The 21113-nt window shown below is 36.7% G+C and overlaps 1 protein-coding gene across 1 annotated transcript in view; it reads right to left on the reverse strand.

Moving 5' to 3' along the window:
• Positions 1–2703: 2703 nt before the first annotated feature.
• PIK3R4 (phosphoinositide-3-kinase regulatory subunit 4) overlaps positions 2704–21113 on the reverse strand; it is a 147660-nt gene continuing 129250 nt past the window's right edge. Inside the window, exons 14-20 of the mRNA XM_077130095.1 lie at positions 18141–18305; positions 15731–15942; positions 14008–14139; positions 11910–12010; positions 11160–11248; positions 10778–10886; positions 2704–3257 (exon numbers count right to left, since the gene is read on the reverse strand). Coding sequence (XP_076986210.1) covers positions 3087–3257; positions 10778–10886; positions 11160–11248; positions 11910–12010; positions 14008–14139; positions 15731–15942; positions 18141–18305 — 979 coding nt within the window. The 3' untranslated portion in view covers positions 2704–3086. The remainder of the gene's footprint in view (positions 3258–10777; positions 10887–11159; positions 11249–11909; positions 12011–14007; positions 14140–15730; positions 15943–18140; positions 18306–21113) is intronic.

Below are 21113 nucleotides of genomic sequence, written 5' to 3' on the forward strand. Positions count from 1 at the left end.
TTTCCCGATAGTTTCTGCTTCTTTTTGGAATTCAGATGTTCCATCCTCCAAATCACTAATTCTATCTTCTGTCTCTTTAAATCTATCATTGTAGCTATCCATTATTTTTTCTATGTTTGCTACTTTATCCTTCACTTCCATAAGTTCTGCGATTTGTTTTTTCAGTTTTTCTATTTCTTCTTTATGTTCAGCCCATGTCCTCTTCATGTCCTCCCTCAATTTATCGATTTCATTTTTGAAGAGGTTTTCCATTTCTGTTCGTATATTCAGCATTAGTTGTCTCAGCTCTTGTGTCTCATTTGAGCTATTGGTTTGTTCCTTTGACTGAGCCATATTCTCAATCTTTTGAGCGTGGACAGTTATCTTCTGCTGCTGGCGTCTGGGCATTTATTCAGATTTCTCTGGGTGTTGGACCACCCAGAGAGATTTTTCTGTGAAACCTCTGGGATCTGTTTTTCTTATCTTGCCCAGTATGTGGCACACGTGGCACACGTTTGTCTCAAGTGTTTGGAATGGGTCTACCCCAGTCACCGATCTCCATGGCCTGGGGATTTCGGATCCAATTCTCTCCGTTGGTTCAGGGGCCGCGCGTGGTGGGGGCGTCAGCTGCCGCGGCTTGAGGGGACCCTGTGGCTGGTTGCGGGCCGCAGCGGGCCTGGGGGATTCCCCACCGGACCAGGAAGCCTTCCGTGGGGGGGGGCTACCGCGGCTTGGATAGCCCTCCTATCTGAGACTCGTATCCGCAGACTCGAAGCAGAGACTCGAAGCCGCCCACAAAAGAGGGGCGCCGCCTGCCTCGGCTTGGGAAACTTGCTTCTCCAATACTCTCAGCCGGCCCGGAAAGGAGGGAGGGATTAGCTCGGACCGCCGCAGCTGCGGCCGCTCGAGGGTCTCGCCGCAGCCAAGAGTCGCAGTCAGACTTGCCAGCCCAGACTTTGGATAGCCCTCTGATCCGAGACTCGTAGCTGCGGACTCGAAGCCGAGACTCGAAGCCGCCCGCAAAAGTGTGGCGCCGGCTGCCTTGGCTGGGAAGCTTGTCTCTCCGAGTCTCTCAGCCAGCCCGGGAAGGAGGGAGTGATTAGCTCGGACCGCCGCAGCTGCGGCCGCTCGGGGGTCTCGCTGCAGCCAAGTCTCGCAGTCAGACTTGCCAGCCCAGACTTTGGATAGCCCTCTGATCCGAGACTCGTAGTCGCGGACTCGAAGCCGAGACTCGAAGCCACCCGCAAAAGTGTGGCGCCGGCCGCCTTGGCTGGGAAGCTTGTCTCTCCGTGTCTCTCAGCCAGCCCGGGAAGGAGGGAGGGATTAGCTCGGACCGCCGCAGCTGCGGCTGCTCGGGAAATCGCCCGCCGCTCAGGGATCTCACTCACTGCAGCCGAGTTTCGCAGTCAGACTAACCAGCCCAGACTGGGTTACGCTGTGTGTCCATTCCCTGCTGTAGCCCCGGGAGCTGTTCTGTACTGTTTCTGTTCACCTATTAGTTGATTTGGAGTCGGAGGAACTAAGACGCATGTACCTTACTAAGACGCCATCTTGGATCTCTTGGCAGATTATCTTAATGAACTTATTTTGAACATTGATTTCCCTCTCTTGCCTAGGGTTTTGAAGTTGATTGAGTTTGTATTAAAGGTATTTTTTTGCACTTGGTTCATCAGTATTTTCTAGCCAAAACAGGGCCAAGATCCCACACAGGGGTACAGACCAGTTCTAAAAGGCCCTAGGGAAAGTCAGGAAATCAGCTTCCCAAGACTGCATTTTCCCAGCCTTCCCAGCATATGGTGCTCTTTAGCAACCTATTACCACACAACCTTACAAAGGTAAGTGATATTTTAGCCCTCTGTTCCCGTTCTTCTGTGGTGTGTGGAAATAATGGCACCATGGTGCTCTGGGCACCTGCCAGAAAGGACCAAGGCTGCGGGACCCTGTGGTTCAATTTTTCATCCAACAGTTGGATCAAAACTGTGTTGTGTCCCACTCTGTTCCTTGGTGGAAGGTCTTACCTGAGTCTCCCCATCCACAGCAGCCAACCTCGCAGGGTTCAGGCCAACCAGAAGCTGTTGGTCTTGAGGGTGGGGGATGGGCACCAGGAGCCATGACCCAGTTGAGTCCCTCACTGCAGTTTCTGTGTATGTGGGAACAGTAGAGCAGCAGGTGACCTGGGCTCCTGCCTGGAAGAGGTGAGGGCTGTAGGACAGAGGGTCAACTTCACCAGTCAACAACTGGATCAGAACTGCACCATGTTCCCCTCTTTCCCTGGTGAAGAGGGCCTCTCTAGCTCTCCCAGTCTGCCACGAACATTTCTGACATGGTTTTAAAAGATTTTTTTTTTCTTTTTTTCATGCATTTAGAAAAATAATCTACACTGGATAAAAGCAAGCTGATGGGCAAAGTCACAGAATTTATACTAGAGTCTATAAAAAATACTGACAACAATGGCCAAGAAGTGGTATATTTCTTTAAAGCTAATACACAGTCTGTCAATTCTACAGTGCTAAATAATTAATAAGGCAAACTATAAAACAGAAAGGAAGATAGAGATAGCAAAGCAAAAAGAGCATAATACTGAGAGTCTAGAGATTTGGGCAGAATGCCTAGTTTTGTCACTGATTCCAAGTCCTTTTCTTTACCCCTGACCAAATGCTGTTAGAGATTTTATTCCTTTGCTAAGTTTACTGTTAAAAACACCACCAAATACAAACAAACAAAACCTCTTTATGTATAGTTTATTGGCTTGTTTAAACAGCATTTTTAATAGCAAAAATGTTTACAATAGCTTATAACCATCTTTTCAACACAAAGTAAACTGAGATCATATAGGTCTTAGCCTTGTAATTGTCTCAACTCTGTGACATATACAATAAAATGTAACACAGATATTGTTCACACAGATTATTACAGAGATATACATGGATATACTAACCAGTGCAACTTCCTTAACCACCTTGGGTGGGATATGTTTAATCATGGAACAGTAATACAGAGACATGACTGTGAAAAATTAGGCAAACAAATTTGCTCGTTTCTGGAAATACCTTTCCTCAAGTTATATATTTATAACTTTATTTTAAATTATACAAATCTTCAGGTTTTTATTTCCACACCTTAACTATCCCATCCCTAGAAGCAGTTATGATGAAACCCTGTGTTGTCTGGAATGTGGCAACATCCGTGATAATGTCGTGATGTCCCACAGGCAGAGATTCTGGGCCTCTCCGAGGGGTCTCATCACTTGATCCGACTTTCTGCTTATTCTGAATTTCCTATTTCATGGTCAAAAGTCAAGGAGAAGGACAAGTTAAAAACCTATACCAAATTCTACCTCTTGTCAATATTCTTCTAGAATGTTTCTTGCTGTATTATTTTTTTTTAAGTTAAACACCTTTTGTGAACAAATATTGCTTTCACAAAAGGAGTAAAGAGAGAGGGGTCCAAAATGATGTTTGAGGTTTCACTGGATATGAGTAGCCACTTACAAATATGGAAGCCTTATAAATAACCTAATATTCTGTACATATTAAGTTCTGAAAACATCAAAAGAAAAAACTAGGGAGAAGAATATAATCCAGAGAGGGATAAGTAATAGCAGCATAGAAGTAAATACAGCCAGATGAAATACTTAAAATGCTGAAAGAAAATAATTGCCAACCAAGAATTTTGTCTCCAGCAAGACTTTCTTTCAAAAATGAAGGTGAAATGAAGACATTCCCAGATTTGAAAAAAGCTGAGGGAGTTCAACCTACACTACAAAGCAGTGTTAAAGAGGGAGTACTTCAGACTAAAAGGAAAGTACACCAGAAATGAGATTAAAGTAGCATAAATAAAAATTTTGGTAAAGGTAAACATGTAGTTTTTATATTTTTGTAGATAACTCCACTTTTTATTTCTTACAGGTACTAAAATGCAAAGGTATAAAAAATAATAAAGTTATGGTTTAGGACATACAATGTATAAAGATATAATCTGTGACAAATACAATACAAAGATTGGGGAGAGAGGAGAATAGACCAGAGGTTAAAAATGCTAATACAGTTATCAACTGAATTTAAGTTGGTAAAAATCAAACGTGATTATATAGATTTGCAATATTAAAACCTAAGCCTCAAAGTAACTACAAAGAAAATATGTGGAAATTATATGAAGGACTCAAAATTGTTTATTACAAAAAAATCATACAAATATGAAATAGGCATTAAAAGAAGAATTGAGGGACAAAAAAGTTGTAAGACTTACAAAAACCAAATAGCAAAATGGCAGAAGAAAGTCACATATTATCAGTAGTTGCTTTAAACGTAAATGGATTATACACTTCAGACAAGAGGCAGAGATTGACAGCTGGATAAAAGAGCATGACCCAATTATATGCTATTTACAGGAGTCTTGCCTTAAATCCAAAGACACATGTAGGTTGAAACTGAAAGGATTTAAAAATGTATACCATGCAAATAGTAAACAAATGAGAGCTGCAATAGCTATAATAATATCAGATAAAATAGACTTTAAACAACCATATGAGAGACAATGAAGGTCATCAGATAGTGATAAAAGGGGTCAATTCACCAAAAAGACATAACAATTATAAATACATATGCACCTAACAGTAGAGTCCCAAATTATATGGAAATATACATTGTTCTCTAGTGCACATGAATCATTCCCCGGGATAGACCATATGTCAGATCACAAAATAAATCTCCATAAGCTAAAAAATTTTGAAATTATACAATATATCTTCTCCAACCACAATGGAATGAAACTACAAATCAATAACAGAAGGAGAAATAGAAAATTCATAAATATGTGGAAATTAAAGAACCCTTAAAACCAACAGCTCAATGAGGGAAATGAAAGTGAAAACAACATACAAAAACATGTTGGCTGGAGCAAAAGAAGTGCTGATAGGGAAATTTACAGCTTTCAATTAATTTCATTAAAAAGATCTCAAATCAGAGAACTAACCTCAAAACTGGAGGATCTAGAAAAAGAGAACAAGCTAAACCCAGACTGAACACAGGGAAGAAAATAAAGATGAGAGTGGAAACAAATGAAATAGAAAATTTTTTAAAAATCAGCAAAACCAAAAGCTAGTTCTTTAAAAAGATCAGTAAAATTCACAAAACTTTACCTAGACTGGCAAAGAAAAAAGAGAGAGGACACAAGTAACTAAAATCAGAAATGGAAGGGAGACATTACTACCAATCCCAGTGAAATAAAAAGGACTACAAGAGGATACTATGAACAAAGATATTACAACAAATAAGATAATCTAGATAAAATGGACAAATTTCTAGAAGTATGCGAACTACCTACTCAAGAGGAAACAGAAGATTTCAAAAGGCCAAAATCTATTAAAGAGATTGAATCGGTATTAAAAACTTCCTAACAAAGAAAAGCCCAGAACCAACTTGCTTCACAAGTGATTTCTAACAAATATTCCAGGAAGGATTAATACCAATCCTGCTTAAGTTCTTCCCAAAAGTTGAAGAGGGAACATTCCCTAACCCATTTATATGACCAACATCTCCCACATAAACACAAGGAAATTACAGACCAATAGCCCTTATGATTATAGGTGCAAAAATCCTCAACAAAGTATGAGCCAACATTAAAAGAATCAAGGGATTCTCCATGATCAAGGGTTTTATTCTAGGTATGCCAGACTGGCTCAACAACAGAAAATCAATTTATGTAATACAACACCTTAACAGAAGAAAAAACACATAATCATCTCAATTGATGCAGAAAAGGCATTTGATAAAATCCAGCACCCTTTCTTGATAAACACTTTTAGAAAACTAGCAAAAGTAAATTTTCTCAACAGGATAAAGGGGATACATGAAAAACTCACAGATGACCTCCTACTTAAGATCAAGAACAAGACAAGAATGCCCACTGTCAATACTATCAATCAACAATGTAGTGAAAATTCTAGTTGAATTAGGCAAGACAAAGACATAAAAGGCATGCAAATTGAAAAGGAAAATGCTCCCTACTTGCAAATGACACAGTGCTATCTACAGAACATCCTAAAAAATCTACAATGCAAAGCTATTTGAACTAAGAAACGAATTCAGCAAAGTGATAGGGTATAAGATGAACATGAAAAAATACGTAGCTTTTCTATATGTTAGTAATGAACAATCTGAAGAAATTAAGGAAAAAATTCCATTTATAATAGCAACCAAAAGAATAAAGTATCTAGGAATAAATCTAACCAAAGATGTAAAGGACTTTTAACCCCCAAATTATAAAACAGTGTAAAAGAAATCAAAGCACTAAATAAATAGAAGAACATTCCACATTCATGGATTGGAAGACTACTGTGAAGACATCAATTCTACCCAAAGTGGTTTACAGGCTCAACATATTCCCAATCAAGATTCCAACAGAATTCTTTGAAGAAATGAAAGAGCCAATCATCACATTTATATGGAAGAGTAAGGGACTCCAAATATCCAAAGCCATCTCGAAAAAGAATGAAATTTGGAGACTCAGACTTCCTGATTTTAAAACTTATTACATAGCCACAGAAATCAAAACAGCATGGTACCAGAACAAGGACATATAGAGTAATAGAACTAATCTGAACGTTAGGAAATAAATCCTTATATCTATAGTCAAGTGATTCCTGACCAACATGCCAACTCCATTCAATAGGGGGAGACTAGTCTCTTCAAAAAATGGTGCTGGGAAAGCTGGATGTCCATACGCCGAAGAATGAAAGCAGACCTTTATTTTACATCATATATAAAAATCAACAGAAAATACTAGGGGTCACTGAGAGGGAAGGGTAAGGGTTATGGCATGTATGAGTTTTTCTTTTTTATTTCTTTTGCTGAAGAGATGCAAATGTTCAAAAAAATGATCATGGTGATGAATACACAACTATGTGATGATATTGTTAACCACTGATTGTAACCATGTCAAGAATGTTTGTATGCTTGTTTACAATAAAAATATTTTTACAAATAAAAACACTAAAAAAAAAAAAGCAACAGAAAATGGATCAAAGACCTAAATATAAAAATCAAAAGTATAATACTCCTAGAAGAAACACAGAGAATCATCTTCAGAAACTTGTGTTAGGGCACTGGTTTCTTACATTTTACACCCAAAGGAGAAGCAATAAAAGAAAATATAAATGGGACCTCATCAAAATTTAAAACTTTTGTGCATCAAAGGATTGCCATGAAGGTAAAAGGACAACCTATACAATGGGATAAAATGTTTGAAACCACATACCCAAGATGGGTTTAATATCCAGAATACATAAGAAATCCTGCAAGTCAACAAAAAAAAGGCAAACAACCCAATTAAAAAATGGGAAAAAGACATGAACATATATTCCTCCAAAGAAGATACACAAATGAACAAAAGCACTATCATTAGCCATTAGGGAAATGCAAATCAAAACCACAATGAGATACCATTTCACACCCTCTAGAATGGCTACTGTTAAAAAAAGAAAATTATAAGTGTCAGACAGGATGTGGAGAAATAGGAAAACTGATTCATTGCTGGTGGCAAAGTAAAACAGTACAGCTGCTGTGGAAGAGTTTGGTGAGTCCTCAGAAAATTATTAACTACCATATAACCTAACAATCCTACTTCTAACTTTATACCCAGAAGAACTGAAAGTTGGGACTAGAGCACATATTTGTGTACTGATGATCATAATGGATTTGCTGACAACTGCCATAAGATGGAAGAAACCCAAGTGTCCACTCAACAATGGAGAAACAAAATGTGGTATACACAAACAATGGAATATCATTCAGCCATAAAAAGGAATGAAGTTGTTACCCATGTGACAACAAGGATGAACCTTGAAGACATCATGTTGAGTTTTAAATAAGCCACACTCAAAGGACAAATATTGTATGAACTCACTATATATGAAATAACTAGAATAACCAAATTCACAGAGTCAGAAACTAGAATACAGGCTACTAGGGACTGGGATGGGGGAAGAGAATTGCAACAGTTTCTATTTATATAGATGGAAAAGTTTGGTGATGGTAACATACTATGAACATTATTAACAACACTGAAGTATATATTTGAATTGTTTAAAAGGGGAAATTTTAAGTTGTATATATGTTACTAAGATAAAAAATTTTTAAATAACACAACACAGGACTGTAATACACAGTGAACCCTAATGTAAACCACAGTTAATAGTGCAATTATAAAAATGTTCTTTCATCAGTTGTAACAAATGTATCACACTAATGCAAGGTGTGGTACAGAAAACTTTTGTGTTTTATGCATGATCTTTCTGTAAACCTACAACTTCTCTAATAAAATATATATATATGTATAGATGAAATATATATGTTTCTGAAATAAACTAAAAGAGGTCTAAATACATGGAAGGATATTCCCTATTCATAGATTGGAAGACTAAATATTGTTGAAATGTCAATTCTACCCAAAGTGATTAACAGATTCAATGCAATCCCAATCAAATTCCAACAGCCTTCTTTGCAATAATGGAAAAGCTAATCATCAAATTTACATGGAATGATAAACAGTCCCACTAGCTAAATCCATCTTGAAAAAGAAGAATGGTTGTGGAGAACCCACACCTCCTGCTTTTAAATCTTTGTACAGTAATCAAATCAGGGACCGGCACAAGGACAGACAAATGGAATTGAACTGAGAGTTCAGAAATAAACCCTCACATCTACAACCAACTGATTTTTTACAAATGTGCCAACTCCATTCAATGGAGGGAAGAATAGTCTCTTCAACAAATGGTGCTTGGGAAACTGGATATCCACATGCAAAAGAATGAAGGCAGATCCTTACCTCACACCAAATACATAAATCATCTCAAAATGGATCAAAGACGTAAATATAAGAACCCAAACTATAAAACTCCTAGAAGAAACATAAGGAAACATTTTAGAACCTTGCATAAGGCAATGGTTTCTCACTTGAAGCACAATCAACAAAAGAAAAAATAGATAAGTGGGATTTCAACAAAATAAACTTTTGGGCATCAAAGGACTTCATCATGAATGCAAAAAGACATTCTACATAATGGGGGTAAACAGCTGGAAATCACATGTCCAATAAAGATTTAATATACAAAAAATATATAGAAATCATAGAACTTAAAGACAAATAACCCAATTTAATAAATGGACAAAAGACTTAAGTAAGATATTTCTCCAAAGAAGATATAAAAATAGACCAGAACTACATGAGAAGAAGCTCAACATCATTAGCTATTGAGCAAATGCAAGTCAAAACCACAGCAAGATACCATTACACACCCAGAAGACTGGGAACTATTAAAGCAATAGGAAATACATGGAGAGTACACAGAGAAATAGAAACATTCATACGTTGCCTGTGGAGTGGAAGATGGTGTGGTAGCTGTGGAAAAAAAACTGGCAGGTCCTCAGAAAATTAAGTACATAATAACCATATAACCCTTGCTTCTAGACTCAAAAGAACTGAAAGCAGGAACTGGACAGATATTTGCACATTGATTAGTTAAAATAGCCAAAAGGTGGAAGCAACCCAATTGTTCATCAAATGATGAAGGGATAAACAAAATGTGGCATATACAATGAAATATTATTCATCTGTGAAAAATTAGTCACGTTCCAATATATCTTGTCACATGGAACCCTGAAGACAGTACGTTGAGTGAAATAAGCCAGACACAAAAGGAAAAATATTACATAATCTCACATGTAAAATAATTAGAACATGTAAATTCATAGAGTCATTAACTAGAATACAGGTTGCCAGGGGCTGTGGTGGGAGTAGGGAATGGGGAGTTAATACTTAATTTATACAGTGTTACTGTTTGTGGTGATGAAAAGTTTTGGTAATGGATGGTGGTGATGATAGCACAAAATTGTTAATGTAATTAATATCACCAAATTATGTATTTGAGAATGGTTAAACAGAAATTTTTGGTTATATATATGTTAATAAAAATATTTAAAAATTTTTAAAAAGGAACATAACAGAACAGAAAGAGTGAACCTATGTAAACTATGGGCTATAGTTAATAGTGTCATAATATTGCTTCAACAATTCTAACAAAAGTACCACACTAATTCAAAGTGCTAATAATAGGAAAACTAAAATAATAATAATAGGGAAAACTTTATATTTTCTGTATGATTTTTCTCTAAACCTATGACTTTTCTAATAAAAAATATAAATAAGTAAATTAAAAATATATACAAATGCATGCATACAAGTTCACCAAAAGGCATGTACCAGAATGTTTACAAATACCAACTGAAAACTATCCCACATCCCCACTAAGAGTAAAATAAATTGTGATATACTCACAGAATGGAATACAGCTATGAGAATGAATAATCTACTACTACACACAACAATATTGATGAATCTTACAAATACCATATTGAGCAAAAGAAGTCATATCCAAGTGTAGATACTATAGGGTTCGATTTATCTGTGCTAAGTCAGGATAGACTTACCCTTGGAAGAGGGCAGGGGTAACAGACTAGAAGGAAGCATAAGAAGGGACGTTTTGTGTGCTAGTATGCCCTATTTCTTGATCTGGTATCTGGGTTGCATAACTGTGTTTAGCTTGTGACAATTCACCAGTTGTACGCTTATGATATATGTTCTTTCTATATGTTACACTTCGATAAAAAGTTAATTTGAAAAAACACAGAAAACCTAAGAGAAAATAAACTCACTGCAACTGCTACTCTTGACCATAGTCACTTACTTTAATCAACTCATTGTTTATGAAAGCTATTTTGTACCTACAAGAACACCATACCTGGACAACTTCAGTGCCTTCAATTATTTTCCTGTAGTAAGAGACAGACTGAGAACTAGTACCTCCTGCAACAACATAGGATCTCTCTGGATAAGCCAAGTCCCAAAACCTAAAGAGGAGGGAAAATGCCATGATTAATCTCTGAAGGATAACGGGAGAAATTAATGATTGCTGGTTCACATTCACCAATGTACAGCTTATTTTCTTTCCCATTAGAAAACTTTTCTAGAATAGCATAAAATTAGTTACATATAAAGTATTAACAGTTGTCCCTGTTGAGATGATGATTATTGTAAACACTGCAACGATGCAAATATTTATCATAAATAAGCCCCTGTATAAACCATATTACATATTAAATATTCTTTATGAGATACTACACCTTATTTTCATGTCTGAACCAGCTGTTAGCAGGATAGGATTTCCATCTGCAGGACTACAGTAGATACCATGGACACTGTGAGGAGAAGGCTTAAAAGAAAGGGAGTCAGTCTATAAATGATGCCATTTCTAGAGGCAAGTTAACTATCAGTAGATTTATTTATCATAAGTCCCTGGTTATCTGAAGAAATGAAAGATCAATTGTATATGTCATAGGTACTTCTTTATTTGGGACTTTAAAATGCATTTCCTATGTACTTATTTTTTTCTAAATAGAGAGGCACAACCATCAGCTTCCTGCAAATTTTTATTTTCAGGACCACCCTGAGCAGGAAACCACATAAAAGAGAAAAAAATCTTTCCTAACTTTTTCCCCAGTGAAATATCCATGGCACCATGACAAACATAAAAAAGTGCCTGTAAAAGGGTCATTTTCCATTTTTCAATGACCTCAACTTCAATCTGGGTTTTTCCTAATTAGCCCAGATTTTACTGGTGTTCCAAAGAGACATTGCAGCCTTATGGGCTAACAACCAAAACACCCAATGAACAAAGAATAGTAAGCCTAAGGAATTGGGAAAAAATAAAAACAAAACCATGCAGCAGTGGCCACATGATACTCAATGTTAGGAAAAACCCAAATTTAAAACAACCCCCAAATCCCAACAAATATCATGTTTGGTAAAAGGCTTGAAAGTGCTTAGGATGTGGGAAATAATATTGGCCTTTATAATAAAAATTGGAATCAAACCTGTGATTCCGAAAGAGGCGGTGCACTGCTGGCCCAGAGTGTAAATCTTCTATCACCAGTTTCCATATCCCACATGGATACTTCATTGTTGCCCTGAACAGCTAAGGGAGACAAAGCCAGAACCATTATTCATACAAGGAGGGCTTGACTCTTAGAGATTTCACAGGTTGGCAAAGGATGCAAGTTTGCCTGTACTGAGTCCCATTTTTTCCCATCCTGCAAGAAATACTATTACTTTTAAATAACATTGTGATCCTGTTACCAGATGGATGAGTGCAAAAAATGTTTCCAACAGCCTAACAGTACATACTTACTGGTCTGCAACCAAGTGAAGAGAATTGTGAGGGTGGAAAGGCAAATCATAAATAGATCTGCCCACAAGAAGCCTACAGTCTAGAAGTGGAGGGAAAAAATATGTAAAGTATAAGATAGTGACAGCAAAAAAGCAAAGTGCAAAGTTTAAGGAAGGAAAAGATCACAATCAGTGGATGAGAACAAAGGTAGCTTTGTGGAAAAGGAGACGATTCAGCTAGGACTGAAAACAACAGGTAAAATGGACACATAGAGGTGGTAGACCATTTCATGCAGAAAGAATGGAATGAGCAAAAGAACAAAAGCAAAAATCTCTGGATGCTTTGGGGAAAGAGAGGTAGTTGATTTGACTAAAACACATTTGTGACAGTGAGAGGTGAGAGTATAGAAGAAGGGTGGAGGCAGATTATAGGGAATTGGTACTGCAGGCCTGAGAAAGACAGGCATTTTTTGAGCAGGGAGTGTGACAATATCCCAAGGTTCTTTCGATCAGTAAACATTTACTAAGTACCGATTATAAGCCACTCATTGTCTTAGACACTGGGGTAAAAAAGCAAAGCAAAAAAAATTCTGTTTCATGGAATTCACATACTGGGTACAATAAACAAAAATATGCAAAGGCCCTGAAGCAGGAGGGACAAGGAACAAGCCAGTAGGCCAGAGTGGCTGGAGTAGTCTAAGGATGGGATATTAGTAGGACGGTTAGTACAATGTACTCTATCTTCCATTTGCCACTATAAGGCTGACCCATATGGAACACATCAACAGGCTCCTTTGTCCTCTAACTTCTAGATGAGGTCAGCTGTAGTAGCCTATGCCCCTAAAGGTCCTGCTCCCTGGAATTTGTGAATGTTACCTTAAATGGCAAAAATAAATTTGTCAGTGCTATTAAATTAAGGGCCTTGTGATGGGAGTTGCCTGGGATTATTTGGATGGGCCCTAAATGTTATCACAAGTATCCTTAAAAAAGGACAGTATAGGGAGATTGGAGAGCCAAAGGAGGAGGCAATGTGATCACTGAAGCAAGATGCTATGCTGCTGAATATGAAGATGGAGGAAGGGGCCAAGGAATATAGCTCTAGATGCAAGAAAAAGCAAGGAAACAGCTTCTCCCTAGAGCCTCTGGAGAGAGTACAACCCTGCCAACACAGTGATTTTGTCCTAGTGAAATCCATTTCAGACTTCTGTCCTCCAGAACTGTAAGAGAATAAATCTGTGCTGCTTTAAAGCCATGTTTGTGGTAAACTTTTAGAGCAGTCACAGGAAACTATTACAGGCCTCTCCCCAACAGAAGATCAAAGAGAGGGAAGGAAGTCAAGTCATCAGCTCATGCTGGTTGTGTCCCTTACCCCACAATCACCACTCCTTTCAAGATACCTTCTCTATTCAACTTCTTACCAAATTCCAGTAACTGTTCTCTCCCCTCACGTCTTCTACCTGCTGTTCTGCTGTTACCAGCTCTATGCTATTACACCATCTTTGGATACATCTATACCCACACCTTTTAAACAGCTCCTATGAACATAAATCCTCCTCAAATTATCCTAACTTGGGTATGCCATCTGTTTCTTGTTGGAACCCTGCCCGATAAAGAACATAATAAATATGAGGCACCAGTAAGATATGAGTGGTAGGGACTTCCATGATCAGAATGGAGCAGAGTCAAGCTCAGTCCATATATAAAATTTAAAAGTCTAAGAACCTGTATCTTGGTAGCAGGATATTATGTGCCTTCCAAGAAAAAGAATTCCAACATCTGAAAGCCAAAGTCAACCCTCTATTTTACCTGCTATCACCCAGGACTGATACAGAGGGTGCATTGAGAGGCGTCTAATTCGAGCCCTGGAAGGATGACAGTGACTGGAAATTGGCAACTGGAACCTCATGTCCCAACAAGCCATGGTACCACTGCTTGTACCTGAAAAAAGCAAGCACAAAAGGATGAGCATCTAATGATTGAATAAACATACAGAGAGCTTATCACAATACTAATACAGAACTGATTAATGAATGTAAATTAAAAATGAGTAATTTCATTAATTATTGACATTGTTATTAACTGGCAAAAGCTATCACAAAATCAGGGGCTCTAAAGAAATTATATAAACTGTATTTGCTAAGTCAAATGTTTAGGTTTCCTTAAATAACAAGACATTTGTTTTTTGTTTTTTGTTTTTGTTTTTGTTTCTGCATTCAATGATCACTTTACCAATCCGAAAAAGGAAGTAGCTTTGTAACTATCTTTAGATTTCAGTAATTTCCATGTGCCCTTTTCTCCAAAACATTCTGGAAACAGCTGCGGCGTACCTGTGCATCTGTCCATGACACACAAGCTCTACAGAGGGTACCCTCATCCCGAAAGAATAATATCTGCTATAACAAAGGGCAGCTGGGCATGAAAGAGGCACAGAGTGCATTCTTGGATTGGTTTCCAATTTCAGAGGAAAGACTGAAGGGCAGGAAAAGGCAAAAGGGACAGCTGCATCCTTCTGCCAGTCACCCTGCCATACTCCAGAACTATTGCTCAAACAGACACAAACTACATCTTCTACCTTCCTCAAAACTGAAAAGAGTTTCTGAGAGGCATCACTGCCATTTGCTAGCTTGTTAGCTGTGCCAATATCTACCCTTCCAGGCCTGGCATTATACCTTCCTGAACCCATGCAATTTATTCACATGAAAGGGGAAAAAAAAGGATGTAGTCTGTATAAACCATACAAAAAGCAATAAAGGAAAGGGCAGATACTTTACAATATCACAAATGCAAAGTAGGGACTCTGGAAACCTAAATTCAAAAAAGCACAGCAATTATAATTCCTCTGAATAACTACAAAGTGGAAAAAATAACGTAGTAGCATTTCAAGAGGTAGGTTCAAAGCCCTAGGCAGGTGGCAGGGGCAGCAGAAGTGAGGGACTAAAAACAGAGGAAAGCAAGCAAGCAAGCAGACATCGTATGTCTTCAGCCTCAGAGAAAAAGGTGAAGGGGGTGGAGTTAACACAAGAAACTACTGTTCAGCTCTTCTCCCTTAGCAGGCACTGTGATAGATGGTTTTACCTCATTAGACCCACAAAGCAGCCCTTGAAATGAGTAGCCCATTTGAAGATGAGGAAACTGAGACGCAGAGGAATAAAGTAGCTTGCCTGAGTTTATCGGAATTCAAAACTGTATCTGCCCAAACTCAAATGCTGTTCTCCACAAACCAAGCCTGCTGCTTTTCTGGCAAGAAAAGGAAACAGCAGCAAGTGTGATCAGTATAATTAAAAGTAAAGAGGCTCATGTAAGAAGAGAGGGGAAACCGTTTTGTGATTAATATACTTAATTTCACTCTTACAATCTGTTTCTTCATAAAAAAATTAAATTGCAAGTGATTATAAAATAGTAACTGAAAAAAAAGGAGATAGGAAAAAATTAACAAAGAGGAAAAAAGAAAACGCAGTTTATCGAAGATGGCAAGTTCCAGGCATTAACGGCATTCAAAATCCAGTCAATGGCTTAAAGGCCACCTTACCAATGCAGAGCCAGCATTGGTGGATATCCACAGCAAAGGAAGTGATGAGGCCTGACTTTAAATCATGTTTTAATGTCCATGCATTGCTTGAAGATCTCAGGTCCCAGCCAACCAGAGAACCGTTCACAGTGGCATAGGCCAAAACAGACTGTGCACCAGAGTTGAAGTGATGTATATCCACCACACAGCCATCCTCCTTCTGGTCTAGAATCCTAGAGAAATATACAAGGCAAGAGGCAAACACATAGTCACTGAAAACAAGATACCAGTTTCCATTTTAAATAAATTTATATCCTGTCCATGTTCAGGAAATAAAAACTATGTGACCCATCAGAAGAATGACAGCTGAGATATTAAAAAATAATAATTTTAGACTTAACAGAGTTGCTAAAATAATATAGAAAGTTCTTGTATAACTTCCACTCAACTTCTCCTTGAGTTAACATCTTATATAACCATAGAACATTTATCAAAACTAAGAAATCTTGGTACAATATTTAAAATACAGAATGCATTCAGATTTAACCAGTGTTTCCACTAGTGGCCTTTTTTTCTGCTTCAGGATCCCACCTAGGCGAACATATGGCATTTAGTTGTTAAGGGTCTTTAGTCTCCTCCAATCTGTGAGAGTTCCTGTTCTTTCACTGTCTTTCATGACCTTGACATTTTGAAGACTACTTGTTATTTTGTAAAAAGATCCTCAATTTGAGTTTGTCTGATGTTTTCTCATGATTAAACTGAGAAGATGCTATTGGAAAGGATACCACAGAAATGATGTGCCCATCTCTGTGCATGATATGAGGGAATAAAGTGTTATTGGTGATATTAACCTTGACCATTTTGCTTAGGTGGTGTTTGCTAAGATTCTCCACTGTAAACTTATTTTTCCCTTTGTAATTATTCAATATTTACAGGAAATAACTTTGAACTAGGTAAAAATTCTGATTCTGTATAAACTTTTGTCCACTAATTTTAATATCCATTGACTGATCGTGCCTGTAGCAATTATTACTCTGGTATTCTAACAGTGACTTTCTATGCCTCTCATTCCTTTTATATTTATCGATTGGAATTTTTCTGTAAAAACGTTATCACTTCTTCCTTGTTAACTTACTGATTCATTCTTATATTAGTATGGATTCACGGATATTTATTTTAGTGAGTTATAATCCAATACTATCATTATTTATTTTGTTGCTCAAGTTGCCCCAACTTTGGCCCTTGGAAACTTTCAGGTTGGTTCCTGTATTCTTTAGATACTCTTTTTTTTTTTTTTTTTTTTAAATACTTCCTAGTTTTCTGACACCACAGAATCCTCCAGGCTCACCTTCTATTTTCCTGTCCCACTCCTGGAAGCAGCTATATCCCCAAGAAGCCATGGTTCCTTTAACTGGAGAATGGCATTTATAAACTAAAATCTAGGCATTATGTATGCTCATTGTTGTGGAGGTATCCTTACTTCTAGTCCTCAATGGATGAAGTTGGGAAACCTATTACATATACTACCTCATGCATATAGACACATCTATATTTCTGTATCCACTTGTATGTCTGTATATGTGTGTGTGTGTCATCATGAGTCCATTTTGATATTTCCTACTCCTACCCAGCATTAGGGTTCATTCTACTTTTCTCCCTTTCTATATTTATAATTTCTTTCTCCAACAGTGAGAAACCTGGCTCTTATTATCCACACTATTTCAACCTGTATACAGGTAGTTTCAGAATTGTTAACCTGCATCCCTGTGTAAAACAACCAACTATAATATAATATTTATATTCAGTTCCTTTTGTCATTAGCCTTGCAATATCTAGTTAAAACACTGTCTTCCAAAGTTTCTTTGGTTGGCTCCTTTATTACTCACCCCTTTCAATGTGATTATGTGACTCCTATGTAAAACAGATTCGTCACAGACTGCATTCCATCCCCCTCCCCACCTCCTGAATTTTTAAAAAAATTTACATACAGTAAAATCCACTTTTTGTGGTACATAGGTCTATGGATTTTGACAAATGCTTAGTTCTATCCACCACAGAAACACACAGAATAGTTTCACATCCCAATAATTATCATAGCATCTTTATAGTCATCTCCTCCTCATACCCCCAGCCTCTCATTACAACTGATCTGTTTTCCTTCCTATAATTGTACGTTTTCCAGAATGTCATTTAAATAGGAAACATACACTAGCTTTTGGGTCTGGCTTCTTAGCACAATGAATTTAAGATTCATCAACGTTGTTGCATGAATTAAGAGTTTATTCCTTTTTATTGCTGAGTATATTCCTTTGCATGAGCATCAAATTTTTTCAAGCCAAGCATTATTAAACTAAAAAGACTATCATAAATAGGGAAATAAATTACCAGGGGACACTAAATGCAAAAGTTTAAAAAGGCAAATCATAGATACCTGCTTTGTAGAGGATGAATTTTAGGAGACTTGGGCAGCTTAGAAGCCTCAATCCCAAGAAGCTGGACAGCACCATTATCAGATGCTATGGCCAAGTAGTGGGAACCTTGGCAGAATGTGAGTGCCTTGACACGTCCTCCAATTCGGCTATATGTAAGAATAGATCTGAATGAAAGAAAATTAAGATTTCATTTCCGAAAGGGCTACAAATATATTATTAATGTTAATATTATATAAGTATCTACATGACTGTTAAAATTACTATTTTGAGGTTTCTTTTATCTTCCTGATCTCTTAACAAAAACAAGAATCCCCCAAAAGCACTGGTACAAATCCTTTCCTTCCAATATTTTCAAAGGGCCATCTCCATACACTTCTCTCCTATCTCAGAAAGGCTGACCCTCTTCTTTTTCAGTAGAACTCCCACACTTGTGGTCTTCCTGATTCAGTTCTCCTTCAATTCTTGCAATATCTTAAACTCTTACTCTTACATGCTTCAGTTTTTCTATACTTCCTAAGATGAAGCCAGGCACAGCAGGAAAAGCACTAGGTTTGGAACCAAAGACTTCCAGTACTGACTACCTCTATGATCTTGGTCAAGCCAATAAATTTGTTCTGTGCCTCATTTTACTCATCTACAAACAAAGATTGCCCCAGTGACCTACCTAGGTCATAGTGAAGATCAAATAATATATAAGCATAAACATATATATATGCAAAATTTTATTATAATATACAGTTATCCTACACTCACACCAGTTTTCAAGTTGTCTTTTCTACTCTCTTTCCTTAAATACTCTGCCAAACTCACTGAATATATGATGCACACAGGCAGCCTCCCATTATCACTAATTCCCTCCATCATCCCTCCTATATATAAGTTGCACTCTCACCATTTTAAGGGATCATATCTCTAAAATGTCACAAGCCCTTTATCACGTAATTTATATTTTGTAATTTATTTCATTATAACAGGTAATAGATATTAAATGTACAAACATCATTAAAATACAAAAAAGAAAATAGAAAAAATCATTTATCATTCCATCAACAGTGGAAAACACCATTAACATTTTGTTGTGTATAGTTCCAAAGGAGTTTCTATGCATATTACAATACTTACTTATTTTTTTTTAAAAATACGGAATCATATTTTATATCCTTTGTCTACTAATAATCTCTCTATGGTTTACTTTTTTCAATAACACTTTTATTGAGAAACAATTCCCATACCATAAAGTAAAACATTTTAAAGTATACAATTCAGTGACTTTTAGCATATCAACAAAATTTGTTCTACAGAAATCACTACTAATTCCAAAACATTTCATCAGGCCCAAAAAGAAAACCACTCATTAGCATTCACTCCCCATTCTCCTCCCCCTCCCAGTCCCTGGTAATAACGGATCTAATTTAATTGTCTATGTATTTGCACATGCTAGACATTTCATATATATGCAAGTCATACATTATGCTGCTTTTTTTGTCTCTGGCTTCTTTGACTCAGGGTAATGTTTTCAAGGTTCATTCATGTTGTAACATGTATCAGTATTTCAATCCTTTTTACAACCAGTATTACTCCACTGATCAGATGGACCATATTTTGTCTATGCATTCACTAGTTAATGGATACATTGGTGTTGTTTCCACTTTTTTATTATTATGAATAGTACTGTTATTCATAGTATATTTTTGTGTGGACATATTTTCAATTGGCTTGGATATAGACCTAAAAGCGGAATTACAGGGTCAGAAGTTAACAACTTGCTTATTAGCATTTTGAAAAAATGTCAAAGGTTTCCACAAGCAATGTATGAGGGTTCCAATTTCTCCACATCCTCTTCAACACCTACTATCTGTCTTTTTATTATCGTCAATCTACTGGAAAGTGGTATCTTGAGGTTTTCTATTTGCACTTCCCTACAGCCTAATGATGTTGAGCATTTTTTCATCCATTTGCATATCTTGTAAGCCATTTGTACATCTTTTTTGTATATGTGGATTATCTATTCAAGTACTTTGCTCATTTTTTAAAAGTGGAGTTTTCTTTTTATTATTGAGATGTAAGAGTCCTTTATAGATTCTGAATTCAAACATCTTATCAGATATGATTTACAAATATTTTCTTTCATTTCATGGCTTGCTTTTACATTTTCTTGATAGTGTAGTGTAGTGTTTTTAATTTTGACGATTCCCTCAAAATGTTGGTTTTTGTCATTGTTCTTTTGATGCCTTACATTAGAAACCATTGTCTAATCCGAGATCTCAAAAATTTAAATGCCTATATTTTTTTGTAAAAGTTTTATAGTTTTAGTTCTTACACTTAGGTCTGTGATCCATTTTGAGAAATCTTGTGTATCATTTGAAGTAAGGGTCCAAATTTATACTTTTCATGTGAACACCTAATAGTCCCAGCACCATCTGTTGAATACACTATTCTTTTTCTAATTGACTTGTCCTGGCACCCTTGTTGAAAAACAACTGGCCATAAAAATGTTTCTGGATTCTGATTCTGTTCCATTCATCTACATATCTATTCTTATGCTAGTACAACAATGTCTTGATTACTGTAGCTTTTCAGTAAATTTTTAAATCTGGAAGTATGGGTTTTCCAACATTATTCCTTTTTTCCCCCAAGAATTTATTTATTTTAACTATTATTATTATTATTATTATTATTATTATTATTATCATCATCATCATTATTATTTTGGCTATTCTGAATCCCTTGCATTTCTATATGAATTTTAGGATCAAGTGGTCAATTTCTGCCAAAAAAAAAAAAAAGGCAGCAGGAAATTGGATAGGGAATGTATTGAATTGGTAGATCAACTTGAGGAGGAATAAAACCTTAAAACTATTAAGTCTTCTGATCAATGAACACAGGATATCTTCTATTTACTTAGGTCTCCTATAATTTCTTTTAATGATGGTTTACAGTTTTCAGTGTACAAAGTCTTATACTTTTTTGTT

This window comes from Tamandua tetradactyla, chromosome 15 (genome assembly GCF_023851605.1).
Source record: "Tamandua tetradactyla isolate mTamTet1 chromosome 15, mTamTet1.pri, whole genome shotgun sequence".
Classification (NCBI taxonomy): Eukaryota; Metazoa; Chordata; class Mammalia; order Pilosa; family Myrmecophagidae; genus Tamandua; species Tamandua tetradactyla.